Source organism: Uloborus diversus, chromosome 2 (assembly GCF_026930045.1).
Source record: "Uloborus diversus isolate 005 chromosome 2, Udiv.v.3.1, whole genome shotgun sequence".
Lineage (NCBI taxonomy): Eukaryota > Metazoa > Arthropoda > Arachnida > Araneae > Uloboridae > Uloborus > Uloborus diversus.
Window position 1 is genome coordinate 210,562,782 of NC_072732.1, and position 19,361 is coordinate 210,582,142.

The window sequence follows — 19,361 nt, forward strand, 5'->3', positions numbered from 1 at the left end:
GATAACTCGAAGTACCAAAAGACCGGCTAAAATGTTAAAGTTTTGTAGTTCGAGTTATTGGAAGTTTCTGCAACAATCTTAAGAGTTTGGGATCTGATGAATACTTCCATATAAATTAATATTCGAGTTATATACTTCGAGTCATCGAGATTCGACTGTAAATTTTATTTAACCAACGTAATTTTGCAAATCTACATAGCTTCATAGCTCATTTTTTGCCTAGAGGAAGGGGATGTCTGGAATCTGAAAACAAGTGTTTGCATCACACGAGTTAATGTCAAATACTTCCCTGATTCCGGAAAGATGCTCTTGTGAGGTTTATATGTGAAAGGGATCATAAATGTTTAGAAAAGTTCTCCTTCCACAAGGTTTATTAATCACAATGGAAAAATTTATTGTGCCACTATTAAAAGTCACAAGATTATTTCGCTGTTTCCATCCATTTTATATAAAACCACATTTTAAAATTTTTACCCCCCCCCCCCCCCAAGCTCTACCAAAATTCTTCAGTTACTTTTTTATTGCCCTTAAAAGTTCAAATACCTGAAATTTCAATTCATTTGGTTGTGTGAATAGAGAATCCATGCAAGTGACGTCACCCATATAATCAATATGCGTTTTTATAAATCTTCTGAGGAAGGAAATGTGTCGACAAATATGTTTTCAAAGAGAAGAACTGAGAAATTTGAGAAGGATTCCGAACATCCGGCCCTTAGTTTTAGCATCTAAGTGTAACATGCAATATATTTGCTTTACAGAATTGGGTTGTAGTGATTAACACTAGAAAGACGGAGAGGCCTGTGTGGCCCCTCGCATAGTTTGTTGTTTAATAACTCGGATAATGTCTAATGGAACGTAATGTAACTTCCTGACTTTTCATTATATGACACTATTTGAATGCTTGTTTAATCATTTTATCATACGCCTCATAGTACTGTAAATATTGATCCTTATACCTAGAAAGACGGGAGGGGTCACAGTGGCCCCTAAGCTTTTTTACAATTAAAAAAAAATTCTTTTTCTTTTCTCCTAATTGTTCTAGCATAAAAAAAGGCCATTCTCTCTAGTTTAACCTGTAACTTCCGCTTTATACAGCCAGTTAGATATCCAAATGCTATAAACCGTACTGACTGCCTACCAGCCTAATGGTAGCCATTGCTCTTGAAAAGAAAAACTGATCCAAGCTTTTGGCCAGTATAGAGAGAAACACTACAAATAATTGCCTACTAAGTTTTTATTTAGTCATGGAAGAAGGTGCATTGGGCATGTGGACACACTCAGGAAGAATTTTTAAAATAATTCACCCCAAAAATGGGTAGGGGCCACACTGGCCCCTTCAGTCTTTCTAGGTATACATAAAATGTCAGTCGTTCTAGTGTTAATAACTGAAACAAATTTATCATTGAGACATATATGTTATTACGTCTAATATTACCACACAACCGTTTTTCTTTCAATTTCTATTCCTTGTCTGAAAACAATTCTCATCCATATCAGTTAAGAAATAAAACAAACATTTCGTAGTGCGATGTTACCTGAAAGTGTGATACTTTTGACTTATAATTTAAAAGTACCTGGATTTAATTCTTCATAATAGTGCCACTTAAACGTCAACTGCGAAGATTTTTCAAAATTAAATTCTGTTTTCGTAATTTTTGTATTGTTTGCCCGGTTCAAAAAAGAAACTTTTAGTTGATTTCAAAAAGTTAGAAAGATTTTAAATTGTTAAAGTATTTCAAGATATTTTACCCGACAATTAACCAGAAAAATGTGATCGATTTTGAACAATCGGCAAAGAGACCGATTATCGATTATTGCCGATTATATGGCGCATCCCTACTTCAAATTATTGTGGTAAACTCTGGAATGTATTCCGTAGAAATTTTTTCCTACATATCATAGGCGGTGTTTCCATTTTTAAAAGAAACTCTAGTCTTCCTGAGCAGCAAAAACTGCATGCATTTCCAGCAGTAAAATTTCCCGAAAAAAGCAGACTTTGTTTTTAAATAATATTTCCAAGCAGAAAACCTGCGTACATATTTCGTATGTACCAATATAAATCTTGCACACTTTAGCAAGCAGTTTAAAATATGTAGCTCTAAAACATAAGTATGTACTGCCAGAGATTCTTATACCTCTTTTCCACTGTTACTCCTCCTTCCGGTATCCCCCATTCCTCCATTCTCTAGCTTCGGCGTTAAGAACTTGCATTAGACAATTCATGAATATTTGATAGGATACAGAATGGAACATATCTGCATCCGCTGGTCGGGATGCTTTTTCAGTGCCTTATGAAATTTTGGTGCTCTTTTAATGGAAGTTGATTTTTTCATCTTTCAAACACATGACCAGCATTCTTGGTAGCAGCATGTTGCTGTAAATGCTGTTTTTATTCTGTTTGTGTAGTACGGAATAGTTTCTAACTGGCGATTTTCGGCGATGTATAAAAAATGAGGCCGCTCTCTTATTTTAACGAATTTCTTCTCGGCTTTCCGTCAATCTTTTTCGTTTGTAGAACTCGTGGAAATATACGACTACGTTTGAATAGAGGGTTTATGTAAATTGTTGACGCAAAGCCTATTAGCTTGGAAAGCTTCGAAGAATTGCAAACACTTTTGTAGAAATATAAAGTATTTGTCTTAAGCTTTTGTCTTCTCGACTTTCCGTCAATCTTTTTCTATTGTAGAACTCGTGGAAATATATGAATCCATCTGAATGGAAGCGTTTCTGTAAATTGTTAAAACAAAATCTAACAGCTTGGAAAGTTTTTTTAAGGAATTTACTTGAAAACACTTTTGTATATACAGAACGATTTGTTTTAAGGAGAAAGATTGCAGAAATTATTGAAATCAGGATTGCCAGGCGATGAAAGTATACAAGACACCTTTTTCACATTATTCTTAAACAGCGGAAGTTTGAGAAAACGCTGCTCTCTTTCAGACCAGAAAGACGCATTTCCGTCAATCTTTTTCGTTTGTAGAACTCGTGGAAATATACGACTTCGTTTAAATCGAGGCATTTATGTAAATTGTTGAAACAATACCTAATAGCTTGGGAAGCTTTGAAAAATTGTAAACACTTTTGTAGAAACATAAAGCTTTTGGCTTAAGGGGGAAGAACGCAGAATTTATTGAAATCAGGATTGCCAGGTTATGAAAATAAACGAAACATCTTTTTCACACTATTCTCAAACAGTGTGATCAAACTGACCTCCATTGGTTATCCTTGAAATATTATACTGAAATTGTCCCTGAATTTCAATGACCTACTCTTATCGTATTGCATTAAACAAAGTATGTTGTGTAACTCATTAGCTGTTACTGAAATGGTGTTGTAATTTTCATTTTTTTTTTTTTTTTCAATTCTTCTGCTCTGTAAATTCTAATTTATTTCGTAGTCAAAGATATCCTACATTTGTACATATGTGTAATCTGACGTTTAATTTCTTCAACATTTCATTATCTTGTCTCATTCTTTGGAGATTTAAGCTCAACTAATTGATAAAGCATTACCTAAATTTTGTGGGAAACATAGTTGGGTAATTTAAAAAGTTAGATGTAGTATGTGGCTTTGTTACTATTAGATGATGTATTTTTATTTTATAATTTGTTGACGGTTTACATAACAAACGTTTAGTGACATCAGTATATACTATCATGTTCAACTGATGTTGTATAGAAATTACTTGTTTGACGATAACAAGTTTCTTTTTTTTTTCTTTTAATGAGTTTTTAGTATTTGTATTGATTGGCGTTTTCGGCACAGTGTATTTGAATACATGTAAAAACACTAGATTACATAACTGCTTATTATTTAGTGATGTAGACATTAATTTTTACAGTTTAGTTAACTATCTTGGAGAAGGTAGTTCAGAAAAAGTCTTTTTTGCCGACGTTGTACGAAATAGCACACCGTACTGAATATTTCTAGAAGTATATCATTCGCTCAAGAAAATGTTTAGGGGTTGTCCATAAATGAGTGGAAATGATGTTACAATTTTTTCAAAGTTTTTCAGCCCCCTCCCCCCTCCCCTTTGTCACATTTCACGTTACTTTTTATAAACATGTTCTTATAAAATGCTTGATGTCACACTTATTTTTACCCCTCCCCCCTTTTCAAACTGTCACAATTTCATGAATCCACCTCCCCTAGGGTGGTTTAAAAATACATTTAAAAAAAAAGTTTCTCCTAGCTAACAGGACAACCCTCAATATTTTTAGACTTGTGGATAGTAATATACTGGAAGAATTTCAGCTTCCTATTTCAACTGAAAGAGGGTGCTCAACCCCCTCCCCCAAACGTCATAAGTATGGGTAGGGGTTTTTAAAAATGCATTGAACTATAAAAACAATGCTACATATAATAATATACACTAGTAATATCTATATACATTGCAATTAAATATTTATTTCCAAATAAAACAGCTGGGGAAGTTAAATGTTTCTAAATTTGTGGCATTTTCTATGCTACGGCTAATGATAAATTAAGGGATCATTGAGCACCCTCTTAAAATTTGAGTAAGACGCTAAAACTCTTACAGCATAATAATATTGGTAAGTCTAAAAAATAGGGGGTGACTTGGACTCTAGTTGAAAAAAAGATTTTTTGAACCACCCTAACCTCCCCCACGAAGTGTAACATTTTTTGTGGACAACCCTTTAAAATTTCAAAATTCCAGAATTTCTTCTTTTCTTTAGACCTGCCAAAAGCCTAAACAGCACCTCAGAACTAGATTTATCTGGTTCCCAGTGATTTCCTGAGATACTTGCAACACCACAGCTTAATAAATGTCTCATTAATTAAGAAAATTGCCTGATGTCAGAATTATTTTTCCTCTTTTTAGATCCTCCCAGGATCGAGACAGCACCTCAGAATCAGACAGTACTTAACAACGGGGTTGCCAGCTTCGTTTGTGCGGCGGTCGGGAATCCGAAGCCACAAATCGAATGGCGGAAGAACGGGAAGCGAGTTACAACTCAACGCTACACGACGCAAGATATGCCAAATGGCTCCGTGCTAAGGATAGACCCCGTAAAAGCTGGGAGAGACGATGCCAATTACGAATGCGTGGCCGAAAATGGCGTCGGGGAACCGGTTCGAGCTTTAGCCTCCCTCACTGTGCTCTCAGGTAAGATAAACTTAAATGTGAATATTTTATTCGTATTTCAGTGAAAATTAAATGTATTCCACATAATTAATTAATTTACATATTTAAGTAATATATATGTTCCGTTAATGAGTTAGATCCTAAAACCTTATGCACTTTCTGTGCAAGATATGTCAGCAAGTCTCTAATGCCTCCGCTTAAGAGAAAAATTAACAATTTATGAAACATTAAAATGCTAGAATTCAAAATGTCATAAATTGATACTTACGTATTATCCCGTTGACCGCTTTCGCAATACCAAAATAATCTCCAAATGTGCGATAAATTGGTAATACAGTAAAACCTGTAAAGTTGACCACCTGGCTAAGTTGACCGCTTTTTTCAGGCGCATAATTAGATCTACATCATATAATTAAACTCTGTAAGTTGACCGCCTGTTTAAGTTAACCACTAAAGTAGGGCACCGCAAGTGGTCAACTTTCACAGATTTCACTGTATCCTTTAATTTTATTCGATTCTGGCAGGTGTACAGTTTAAAGCTGAAGACGAATGTGGTTCAAATGGGCAATGAAGTCAAGCCATTAAAATTAAAATAAGTTTATTAACGAAATCTAAAGCTAATTAATATCGAAACATATCAAAACAAAAGGGTTAGACATACGCCTCAACAAACACAGACGATCCTTTCCCTTCCAAAGCAAACATACAACTGACTCCAAAGGGGAGTGGCTTAAATGACGTAATACAAAAAATAAAAGGAACGCGAATCAAATAATTCAATAAAAAGAAACCACAAGTTTCGCTTCAAAGCAGTTGTCTCGGACCTTTAATAAAGGTTGAACTTAATATCTTTTCTATAACTAAATGAAGATAGTCCCTCCCCCTTCTCCGAATTCCGTAAAAACCTATAGTTCGACTAACCTGAAAAGCTTTACCCAGCACCTGATTCTTTCGCTATGAGGAACAGGATTTGTTGATTTTGTTGATGGAGCTATGACGTAAAATAAGGCTGCTAGTGTCAATGTCCTTGCATCATGTACAAAAATCTACGCATTTCGTTGCTATCACGGCCGATATTAAACAATCAATAACCACTTGACGAACAGTGAAGCCCAAAGACTTCGAAGCGTATGCGATGGCCCATGAAATGAATGGCGTCTTAAGAGGCGTCAAAAAGTTAGTTATCAAGCTATAACTAAAAAATATTTTATTATTACTGATATTTTGCGTGAGGGTGAAATTCTATCATTTGTATTTAATGTATTTCCGTCTCTATTGGAATTTCTATACTACCCATTTACACTGTTGGAGGCATGCACCAAACAGTTCCTGTACGAAACTTTAGGGAAAATGTAGATTTTTACTTTTAAAATAATGTAGCAGTTATTGCTAATTGAAAACATTCTACTGATACAAGTTTGCAATCGTAGCTTATTTTTTAGGCAAAAGTAAAGAAAGATTTATGTGCATATTTCGCTTAGAAATGTAAATAGAATAAAAAGCAAGCAAAATCGAAATAAAACGGGAAAAAAATTTTAAAAAATGCGAAAGAAAAACCCGAGATCGTAAAAATTGGGGATTTTTTGTTCAAGCATTAATGTAACGATACGGATGGGTTAAATGACAAATTTAATAAACAGCAACCACAATAACATACATTAAATTCGAGATTATCCGCGGAATCGAGTGGCACGATAACCGAACCGCGGATAATCGAATGTCGCAAAATACGTAGAAAACAGTCGTAGTACTTGCAATAGCTTAAAAAATCAACACTCGCACAATAAAACTGTAGCTATATCTAAAAAACTATGACAATGCGTGCAAGAAATGTACATAAAAGTGAAACAAGATTGCTCATTATTACAAACTTATTGCACACATACGCGAGAAAGTTGTGCAAACATATCAACTGAAATAGCTTAAGCTAGGTGACACCTTCAAAATATCAGGGAGGAAAGGGAATTTTTTTTTTCGTAAAAAAACTGGTCGGATTACTCGTTTACACTTGCAGGTGTAAAAATCAGGTTTTAACTAGTTAAATCTCGTGACCTTGAAAGTTTTTTGTGCAAGTGAAAGGGAGGAGGAGAAAAGAAATATGATTCTCTAAAAGTAGAATTTTCACTTTTTGAATTAAAATTGTTGCATTTATCTACATTCAGTTAATCATCGCAAAGAAAAAAAAAGATTTGAAAATTTGAAAGACCGCGGATAGTAGAGAAATTATTGTACGTAAGGAATGCATTTTTATCAAGAAGCATAATAAACTGCTTATTTTTTTTATTTTTTTTTTATTTATTTATTTATTTTTTTTTTTTTTTTTTTTTGTGCTGAGAAAAACATTTTTGTGCAAACATATCAACTAAAATAGATCATGTTAGGTTTCATTAAAAACGTACTAGGGAAGAAAGAGAATTTGTGTCGAACAAAACTGGTCTGATTACTCGTTTACGCGCGCCTGTCTAAAAATCAGGTTTTAACTAGTTAGGTTTCGGTGACATTGAAAGGTTTTATGTCACTGAAAGGGAGGAGAAAATAGAACTATAATTCTCTAAAAGTTGAATTTTCACCTTTTAAGTTAAAAGTTTTCATTTATCAACAATCAGCTAATCATCGCCGAGAACAAAAAAAAATGAAAATGTGAAAGACCGCAGATAGTCGAGAGTTTACTGTACGTAAAGAACACATTTTTATCAAGAAGATAATAAATAGTTTATTTTGTTTTTGATGCTGAGAAAACATTTCTGTCCAATCATAACTCAAACACAACCTGATCAACGAACCACTTCCTGTCATCCTTTTAAAAAACGTCTTCGGCTTACAACCATTTGATTGAAGTTCAACATGCACATAATGCGTATTATTCCGACACGGCTATTCTATTCCGAAGTTTCTAGAACAACTCCTAATCTTCCCCTTAAGAGGATTGTCCATCCTTCTTTCCCGGGAATGCTAATCACTTTATTCATGTCACTTGTAAACGGGATTTTCCATACTTAACTCAGTGCGCAATATTCACTATTGCCTCATCCAAGAATTACCATTTATTCCTTACCTGAAAGCTTTAATTAAAACGTTTCCAGATTATGGCGTCTCAATCATTTTGCTTTTTATTGCGCGTTCCTTAACTATAAATTTATTCTTCGATGAGCTTAAATAACTAAATCAGGCACGGCCTTAGATTAATTCTCAGGTTATCGTTTTCTGCTGTGGCTTAATTTCTGTCTATTAATTGGCGGATGATTATTAGTTTGGATATTCTCTATTTTGTTTCATTTTCTGGGTTTTCTTTTTTTTTTTTTTTTTTGTGTGAGAAATTTAATTAGGGTCATTTTACGGTATTTTTGACATTTAATGTAGAGTCCCTAACGTGATCTTTTTTGCCATAACTTTTTAATTTACTGTTTGATTTGCAAATTATTTTAATTTGAGTTGGTGTGTTGTTAGGAAAAGCTCAAAATAAAATAATATGGTAATCAAACAGTTAATTAAAAAGTAATGCGCAAAAAAAGGTCACGTTACGGACTCTACATAAATGACAAAAATACCTTGAAATGACCCTTTATGTTTTTACTAGTGATACCCGCACGGCTTTGCCCGTAGTTGAAAATTAAAAGGTCATTCGGTTTGCCTGTATATTTGCAAATAATGGATGACGAATTTCTCGCCAATTTGCTACGTTCATTTGCTTGACAATGTTACGGTTCCACGTTATGATAATTTCGTAATTTAACTCTTCGGCGTGGTAATAATTTTCTCGGGAAAGTTTTCTTAAAATTGGAATAGAAAAAGAACAAAATCGAATTTTCGAAAAATTGCTTCGAGGTGCACACCCAATTCTACAAACTATCTTTGCCAAATTTCTTGAAAATCGGCCGAATGGTCTAGGCGCTATGCGCATCACAGAGATCCAGACAGACTTTCAGCTTCATTATTACTAAAGATTGTAAAAGTTAATTTTATGAGTAATAACGGTTTCGATGAAGCCCAGTGGCTTGGTAGTAGCTCTTCAAGCTTCCACGCCGCATACCTGGGTTGAGCACGGTCGACTCAGACTTTCATCATTTCAGTGGGTCGATAAAATGAGTGTCAAATGTGCTTGGGAATTAAGCACAAGGGGTTCCTCGTTCGGAACATCAGCTTTGCCCCCCAGAGCCCTCAGTCACGAAAACTTAGGTGGGATACAGTAGACCTTGGCCCACACGGACTGTTGCCTCCCCGAGTTTACTTTTTTTAATGGTTTTGATATTTGATTTAACTCTCGCTTTTTAATGAATTTAATGCATTCATAACATTTGGTTGATAATCCGTTTAGTTTTATCTAGTGAACCGTTTTGTTAATGCTGATCGGGGAAAAGTTATGTTTTGCAATTCGTAAAAACATGACTGGTGGAAGTGTTGCTGATTTTTTTCTCTACAAAACGCAAAAATAGAATTGAAGTTGAAGTCCAAAAAATATCGTTGACATGTAACTACGTTTGCTGAAGTTCAGTCCTTTTGAGCAATGATGTTACGACCAATAAAACTATACTTTGGAGTCACTAATAGCCATGGGATTGTCTCCCATTTTTATTTTAAGTTTTTAAATGACAACTCACATTTTTGTCACATATTTTAAATCATTAAATTTTAACGATCAGTTTTCATGTAGTTTGCTAGTCGTTGCTTTTTGGTAAGATTGAGAAAAATCCTCATCGTATTGTCAAAGTGCTTTTAAATGATTTTTAACTGTATAGCGCCGTGATCGCAGCACTATTTACTTTTATGTCTGAACTATAAAGAAAACCAAACAACAGACATAACTATTTACAGTTTTATGTAACAGACATAAGTTTTGATGTTTGAAAATTATCAATTTAATTTTATGAATAATGAAATAATATTTGATTTAAAAAAAAAAAACTTTAACGGAAACAGTATTTGATTTCGATGAAAATATATTGATCCAGAGAAGTTTTTATGTAGCTAACTCAAATTTCAGATACTCATATTGTAAAGCTTTGTTACTATAATTATAGTTACTTTATGCTACCGTTTTAGTGCCGTGTATTATCACTGAATTTATAATGTTCTAACTCAACCGTTTAGGTAAAAAAAAATTTTGTCAAATAGTAATATTTCTTAGGGGGTCACTGAAAACTTACGTATCGTTTGCTGTCCTTGAAATACCTTCATGTATGTTTTCCCAACATTTTGAACTTCGACCTATAAAGTTTCATGTTAAAAATAATAGTAGTCCCTTTGTTAAAATATCTTCAGTGGCAATATTCCAAATGCGATCATATTCGGTAATTAGGTGAAATTGAATACTCGAATGTGCTTATGTCGCAGAAATTGGGCGGTTTGATCAAAAGCCCGGCCAGCAGAATTTCTTTCAGCAGTCCCCAAAAATAGTCTGCAAGGTAAAACAAGGTTGTATTAATCTAATGAGCACGAGAAATTTTTAAAAAGAGGATGATACACTCGAAAAATACAAGTATATTCTACCTGTGGATTTTATCCCAGAAAATACGGTGCAAATTATTGTCTGTGAAAGTTGAGATTATTCTTTCTTTATAATTTTATGGCTTTCTTTGCCCCCAACTAAGAAAATATCTGCAGACTTTCCCAACAATTCGCGACGTACGCCACATCGTCGCGCAGTTTTTGCTACCAGGATCGAACGTAAAATTAGTAGTTTAATTTTTATAAAAATACGATTCCTCATCATAATTTTATTTTAATATTTTAAAAGAAGACATTATTTGATGTGTATGGACACTTCACTCGTTTTCCTAGTTCGTATTTCGTACCAGCGACAACTGTGGCACATCTTAAAAAAAAAAAAAAAAAAAAAAAAAAAAAAAAAAACTAGGTTTTACACAATGCTACTTTTAACTGGTTTATTCTCAAATATTACTGAACGCGCAGTATATTTATAACACATTTGCGGGTTGGATTGCATAATCTAAATTAAAAGTGTACTGTCGGATCCCGCTACAACGCGATCCGACTTACGCGAAATGGCTATAACGCGAGTTTTTCATGAGTAATGAATTCTTTATATTGCGGACACATTGCTCGCCTGCAACATGAAATTTTTTGAAAAGGAGCGGCGGAGCGTTAGAATGAGCTTCGTTGACACTGAATATTGGTTTTGTGAAAGTACTTTCATCTCTTTAGCATTTCTGAAAGCAGAAGTTCACACACTGTATTAGTCTAAATAACGCTTTGCTTCAGTTTATACAAATAACCGCTCCGATTCTTAATTTTTTTTTTTTTCATTTTACATATGAACGTTGATAAAATAGAATGGCTTCGAAACGCGCTTTTTCGTCTAAAGCAGGGAAAAAAAAGAGAAAGTTTCTGACCATTAAAGAGAAGGTCAAGATTCTCGATATGCTTGAACAATTAAAAATTGCTTCGAAGGTTGCACGACAATAAGGTATGAGTGAATCTCCGATACGTGCGATTAAAATTCAAGAAAAAGAAATTCATAAACGTTCAGAGCTTATAGTTTTAATACTGAAGCTCTCAGAGTAGTGTCTGAGCAAAATACAAACATTATGAAAATGGAAGCTGCTCTTTCATTGTGGCTTAAAAAGGCCAGAAAAAGGGGTGTTCTCACACTGCATAAACCATCATCTTCAACATTTTAAAAATTATAATTACGTTTTCGACATTAACCTGCTATTATAATGCACTAATGTATTTAATGTAAGTACCGTACTGTTTTAATTGATTTCTGTCATTGATCATTGATTTTGAGCTTCAATAACAGTAATTTATGTTAAATAGTAACGCTTTTTGTAAAATACAGTGAAAAGTCAGTTTTTCATAAAAGATGCAGCAATATATATAGTTAGGAAATGGTTTGCAACAATTTGAGGGGTGTTAACACATGTCTGAAATAATTGAGTATGTTTATAAAAAAAAATCCAAACATACGTTGTTCCACAACGCGAAATTTCGACTTGCGCGAGGTGTCTTGGAACGCATCCCTCGCGCAAGTCGGAATCCGACTGTATAATTAAAGTTCGATATTTTTTCTTTTAAATTATTAACTGTTATTGATTTTTTTCCTCTTTTTTTTTCAAATTTTTGAGGCCTGCCACTTTCGTCGCCTATATGCTGGAGAGTAATTGAGTGTTTAAGCGGTTTTTTTGGCTGGATTTTACCATTACCTAGTTGAATTTTTCCAATAGGGTAGTTTCCAAAATTTTAAAAGTATTTTTTTCTGAAAGAGCATGTTTAAAAACATAGGATCTGGCATTTTAAAAATAATTTGCTTAGGTTTAATATTTAAAAAAAAAATACTTTAGTCGATGCGGTTTCATTGTTTACGCTTCTGCCGGGGACATCACAAATGATGAAATACCATTCACTGTTGTAATTCACAGAGCAAAATATTTAATTCGCATCTTTACTCATGTGTATTGGCAGCAATATGATTGATAGCTAGCGTAGAGCGCAATATTTAATTCGCTTCTTGATTATCATAACGTGGAAACGCAGTAGAAAAATGCGCGGGGAAGTGCATCATTTGCGACATCATAAATACCATGTCTTGTTTGAAAAATTGGACATTTTAAAAAAGTAATTAAAAAATAACTGTTGGGAAAATAAGCGTATTTTCTGGGTCCACGTTATGTGTTTTGCTTATTCCATCGATTTCAGTGACTAAAAGTAGTACTTTTGACTGAAGGAAACAACCCCATTGTAATATCCTTCAAAATTTCTCATTCAATAGGCCAAATCTGTTTTTAACAACAAATCCCTTCCATAAAGCTAGTTTTATTCCTATTGTGCAATTTCTATAGCAACATATACCACATATCGCTTTGAGTCTATCGCGCCTACACCAACCTCAAGTCTTCCATCTTTTCCACTCTTTTTTGTGTGAATAACACCCTTAACTGGATTTTCCGCGCTTTAAAAAGCAGTGATAACTTGGATTCGCGTCTTCCTTTAATGCCGGCTCCGAGCACTCTGTTTACTTAGGTAATCCCAAAAGGCAACCTTTAGCCCTGACTTTGGTTGTCATGACAACGACGATCAATATTCCAGGTGTAAATTTGTATTGTCGGGACTTTTAGTTTAAACGCGCTTTGCATTACGAAATTCGTCTATGTGGAGCGATTAGTAAATCCTTCAGCTATATTTCAAATCAGTGCCCGTTACTTTTTTGATTTGCATATGAGTTCCGTTTGGTAATGGAATTCGGAAATGTCAAGAAAATCTGAACAGGAAGAACATTTTTCTATTGGCGGTTAGAGGATTGCGACAAAGTAACTCTTTGAAATGGAAGCGTTTCCCGTACATAAAGAAAAGTTCATGTACCTATATGAAAACTTAAATGTCAATTGAAACATAATATAACTAGTTTAAAATTTGTCCCTTTTTTAATATCCTACATTTTCTTGACATAATTTTTTATTACGAATTACTTCTCACTTATTCATTAGTTTTTCATGCTAGTTTACTTCTTCCCTGATTATCATTTAAAATTTCCCACTGGGTAGTAGGCTAAGAATATATACTCGGTAAATTTTGTAGAAAAACAGCAAAAATACATAGTTACATGATACTTCTAAAGACGGAGGCGGTCATTTTGACCACAAACGATTTTCAAACGCTCACATTTGCTGCTTTTTATTTTCAAACTCTTTTCCCTTTATTGACTTTTCCTAGCTATTTATTAAGATCTCACAATAGTAAATTTTATTTCTTTAGGCCCATTATTACAGTCGCTATAAGTGTTTATACCTAGAAAGACTGACGGCGGTCATTTCGATCGCTATTACTTATGCTTCCGGTTTTGTTCACTTTTCTCTTATCAGATATGTGCACTATGGATTTTTTGTTAGTTATCAGGGTGAATAGCATTCTTTTGTAATTAGTGGGTTTAAATAGCATCTGCTGATCAGGTGCAGTTCTTTGAACTGTTAGGAAAATGCGAAACACCTGTTGGTCACGGGCTTCTTTTTTTTCTGCTGTTGTAGCAGAGGGCAAAGTTGAGAAAGGTGACTTTGAAAAGCATGGGACCGGACACATAATATTCTTTTAGTTTTGAAAAGGAACTAATTTATAACAGGTGAATTCTAAAAACTTGTGCTGGAATAATTTTGTTCACCAAAACATGTGTTTGGCTTGAAACATAGGCGTTTGTTTCCTTCGATGTTCTTGAAAGGTGCAGTCTAATTATTCTCTTTATGATGTCGCGAAGGACCGTTGGAAAGTAAAACTTATCAGAAAATGAATTCCTACAACTGTTGCAAAATTTGCCTGAAATTGATTCTGGTTTGGATGCGTAGTCTGAATTATCTGAGAAGGAATGCATTCCTTGCGATGAAAATAATATACTTTCATCAGTTGATTTTCGAAACCTAGCATTGCACAAAAAGATGATGATAAAGTTTCTACCTGAGAGAAAAAACAAAAACGATGTCAAATGAAATAATGCGGAAATAAAACTATGACTATTTGTTCTGATTGAAAATAAAAAAAATTGCAGCTCATGTACATGGAAAGTGAAAAAGATGATTATTTGCAAATATTGTAAGTATATTACGATAGTTATGCATTTAAGAAATGAATCACTTGAATAGTTGAAAATATTTGTAAGTGATTACATGCTTAGAAAATGTCTACTATTTTGTACAAATTTAATCTTCCGCAATATTATTTATTAACTGTATATATGCTTTTCAGTTGATAGAACATAAAATTAAATTTAAAAAAAAAGCTGTTTCAAAATAATTTACAAGTTATATTATGATTAAATTGTTAAATGAATTTATGATGCATCAAAACAAATCTTATCTATGATTAAAAATCCCGAAAATAAATCATTTTCACATTTTTAAGTATAGCGGTCAAAATGACTGCTGCTAGTCTTTCTAGGTATACGGAAAACGTCGTCTTTCTAGTGTTGTGAGAAGCCTAAATTTAGCCCACAATCCAAGCAATGACGTTTAAACTATTGTAGTAATCCACACGTTAGAATTTGATGTAACAATTTATTTCAATGACTGTATTTAATCGGACAAGAAGTCTTTTATTCTTCAATGAGAAATATAATAAACTTGCAGTGAAAGTGCGACACATGATAAATATCGGCATTAGCCGGTGAATATCAACATTCACATAGCAAAGATATCGGTGAAACACATTTTTTTCCGGTAAATCACCAGTGAAAGTCGACATACTCCAATGTCCGCCTTTCATGATAGCGTACACTGGGTGTTCCGTTTTAATCTGCAAAAACCTCTATTTTCGCAACCGTTAGTCTTAGATGCATACTTCCAACTGCAAAAATGTTCAAAATCAGATACAGAGTTGAGACATTAAAAGTTACAAAATTTTAACTTTTTGTAAGGGCCCTAGGTCCCTTAACTTATATTTAGAGAAATAATCTCCATTGAAAAATATTACTAACACAAAAAACTTGACATTTGTGCTACCAAAACTCTAGGAGATATTCGAGTTTAAAGTTTTTAGGGACCATACAAAAGATGAGATTGGAATTTATCGTCCTTTTAGAAGTGACAGGTTGTCGAAATAAAAAAAACAAAGTACTTATATCTTTCATTGCTATTCAAAAATTTTGCCAATGCTATGCCGTGATACGCAAAAACACACGACAAAATATCAAACAGCTTGAGAAATTACACTCGATGCACACATATATATTTAAACCCTTGTTAACTGCTATATCTTCCCCAAAATTTGTTATTGACGGCGAGAGTGAAGTGATGTAAGTCACAAAACGCTGCGTTTCACATCTCGGTGAATATTGGTCGTACTAATGTCAAACTTTTTGTGTTAGAATTGTTTTCCAATGGATATTATTTAACTCAATATAAGTTAGAGGACCTAGGGTCCGTATAAAAAGTTAAATTTTGTATTTTTTTGTCTCATTTTCATTTTTGCTTTAAACTTTCAATATCTTAACTCTGCATCTGATTTTGAACATTTTTGCAAACAGAAGTATGCATCTAAGACTAACGGTTGCGAAAATAGAGATTTTTGCAGGTTAAAACGGAACACCCTGTATACTAAAAAATACCAATATGCTCGAAAGCAGCTATTTTGCAAATTTCTCAGTTAACTGAACCTCGTGGATGTCCAGGTCCGGGATAGTGGTTCAAAATTCAATGCTTCATTAATATATTTTAATTTTACAGTGAAAATAATAAAGTTTTTGGAATTTCATAATTCATAATTATAATGCCTTTTGAAAAATTACCTCTTGACAAAAAAATATTTCATTAAACGAAATGCAAAATAGAATGTAATACAATGAAATGTAAGTAGGCCATATATTCAGGAAACTAATAAAAGGTGAAAATACATTTATGTATTTAAAAAGCACCAGATATTCATTATCTATTTTATGCTTTTACTTTCGCTTTTCAGTTCAATTACGTATGGAAGGCATACAAATTAAACAAGTCAAAGTGATTAATGAATCAACTGATTTTTTTTCCCAAGCAAGTGTAAAGATAAAATCTAGAATCAAACAAGATTTATTTTTATTATTTAGTTCTTACGTTTTAATCATTAAGTTATATTTTATTATGTATTTATCTTATGTTTTAATCATTCAGTTTATGCAAAATTCAGCTGAAGTAATGCAACCGATCCTTCAGTATTGATTGGAACTTATTTTTCTTTTGTCTTACATCCTTTTTTATTAAATTCAAAAGTACCAATAATTCCCAGCTGTACATATAAACAGTGTTTAATGTCTGTCTTCCCTGCCATTGTTTTATTTTCAGAATTATAAGTACTTTAATTCATAAGTTTAAAAAAGATAAAAAGTCAAAATTATCAAAAGATTAATGGTTGTGCCTAATGATTTGCTTAATTATTGATCTTTATTCGCTTTCTTTGTTTTTTATTTGGAAAGATACAAACATATTATGTTAGCCTTTCTTAAAATTTTCCATTATCGTGGATTTCTTTCCCTTAATCAATTAAATTGTTTTAAATCAAAAATAGTGAATAAGTCAGTAAGGAAACTACATATTTTATTTTGAACTCATTGGTTGTGTATTTTATTTTCTTGGTATCCCCTACGTTTTTCACCGACACGAAATTTCCTTCTCCTCTGGATTTCAGTTTTAATGTTACCTTTTGATACAGTAAGAGGGGAAGAAAATTTTAAATCTCGGTGAAATGGGGGTAAACCATTTTCCTAATCTTTCGTTGAGTTAAAAAGTAGCAGCAATGGAAAAATTAGAAGAGATTATACAGTGCTGGTAAAAAAAAATTGCATCAACCTCGCATTTTCACAACAATGGGATTTGTGAGAAGTTTTGGTCGACCGATTAACGATGAATGTATGTGAAATTCTACAAAACTTATGAAATAAACATCAGCAGGAATCCGATGATTGTTTACTTTATTTGTGGAAATACATGGCCAAAACTGTAACAAGTACAATGTGAAGTGCATCCACGTTGCCAAGTTAGACGACGAAAAAGTAAATAGAGGTTTTAAATCTGTTATAATTTGGTGGGCACTTGTCAATATATCACCAGTCTTTTGGTCGCCAAGTTTTGTCCCCTACTTGGCGACAAGTTTGGCGTTTCTTTTTTTTCTAAATCTGGTTTTAATTTGGCCACTGTTGGGAATATTTAGAGAGTTAACTATTGAATCACATTAAAATTGCAAATAATGAGGAAATAACATTAAATTGGTGTAAAAGGAAGTCATGTGATGCACACATCAGCTCGTTTACTCTTAAAGAAGGTTTTTTCTCTTTTATAATTTTCGTCCTTTAAAAAATAAAAAAAAGTCTTTTCTAGAACAACTCAGCTAAAGCAAATAAATTCTCTAAAATCTCCTCTGTCTTGAAACAACTGATTGAATTTATGCGAAGTTGTTTGAACTTCATCGCTTGAAGGTTAAAAAAGACACTCCCACGCATTGCAGTAATCATTTTTGGCACCGAAATAGAAAATTTTCCATTTTCTCAGGAAATTCCGAGCTGGAAATAGCGACGGTGTATTTGCATAGCATATCTCTATAACAACTTTCATTAAGTTTAGATATTGGATATCTCTTTCAGTTTTCACTAAAGGTATCTTTGGGAAGAAATTAGTATATAAGCTTATAGCTTATAGCTTCAAGCAATTTTCAAGTTATTTAGAAAATCTTGTTTTATACTAATAAGATACCTGTCAAAGATCATAAGATATGTAGACGGTAAAGATTAAAGAATGTTTTAAGAACCTTTTTAAAAATGAAGAAAGAATCCTCTTTTTCTTTTAAAGCTTTAAGTAGTGCGAAGAAGTTTCATAAACCTAAAGTAAAGCATAATATAAAAGGTGAAACAAGCTACATAAACTATTTAAGAGCCTTCAAGTAAGATTTTTGAAGAAGAGAGCTTTTTGAGTTACTTAAAACTTTTTCCCGCTGATTTGTTTACTTTGTAAAAACCACGATGATGAAATTAACGAAGAACTTAGCCTTTGCTTAAACATTTTAAGAAAATGTATTACAATTAGTAATGTTTAGTTTGCTTATTTAAAGATTTTTATGTATAAAAAATTATTTTGTCTTCAGATATATATCAACCAGCGAATGATATATTAAAATTAAAGATTTATCACTAAAGATGGTTGATGCACTCTTATAATAAATTGTGATTTAATAAAATAAACTTGCAGATTATATTGAAACACAAGTGGCAAATATCGGTTTATTCGCTACAGAGCTACGGCATATGTATGAATTAGCCACACCACATAAGCTGATCAATAGGGTGGGTCATCGTTCTATGGTAAAAAAACAGTTTCCGATTTCCATCGGGCAGGGCAAGAAAAAAAGTGCCAAATGACGTTTTAAGGATATATATAAAATTTAATTCAAATTAGGAGTTCGTTTTTTGCCTCCGGATTGAGTTTCAAAAACCCGTATCTAAGGAAAAAAAATGTTCTCATGAAAAAGAAAATTACAAATATATATATATATATATATATATATATATATAACAACTTATGGTTGTCCAAGTATCAATCATTTATTTACAAAAACGTTTATGACAATCATTAATTTTCAAAATTAAAAATATTCATCTTAAAATAGCTTGAAAGTCCTTACTATCTAGTTTTTGCATAAGTTTCTATTGCTCCAGTAGGTTCTTTATTTTATTCTTCTCTTTTTGCACAATGTTTTTGAGAATTACGTCAATTTTAACTGCCCTTCTACAGGGGTGCGCATCCCCATAGGGTGATGACATCCCCCCAAACATGCTAGGAAGTACCTC

General features: G+C 33.0%; 1 protein-coding gene across 2 annotated transcripts in view; it reads left to right on the forward strand.

The window, feature by feature from the left end:
* Positions 1-19,361, forward strand: part of LOC129216260 (tyrosine-protein phosphatase Lar-like) — a 371,862-nt gene that overhangs the window by 228,302 nt on the left and 124,199 nt on the right. For both annotated transcript variants that reach the window (XM_054850461.1, XM_054850462.1), the window contains exon 3: positions 4,844-5,128. In XM_054850461.1, the coding sequence (XP_054706436.1) occupies positions 4,844-5,128 (285 nt within the window). The remainder of the gene's footprint in view (positions 1-4,843; positions 5,129-19,361) is intronic.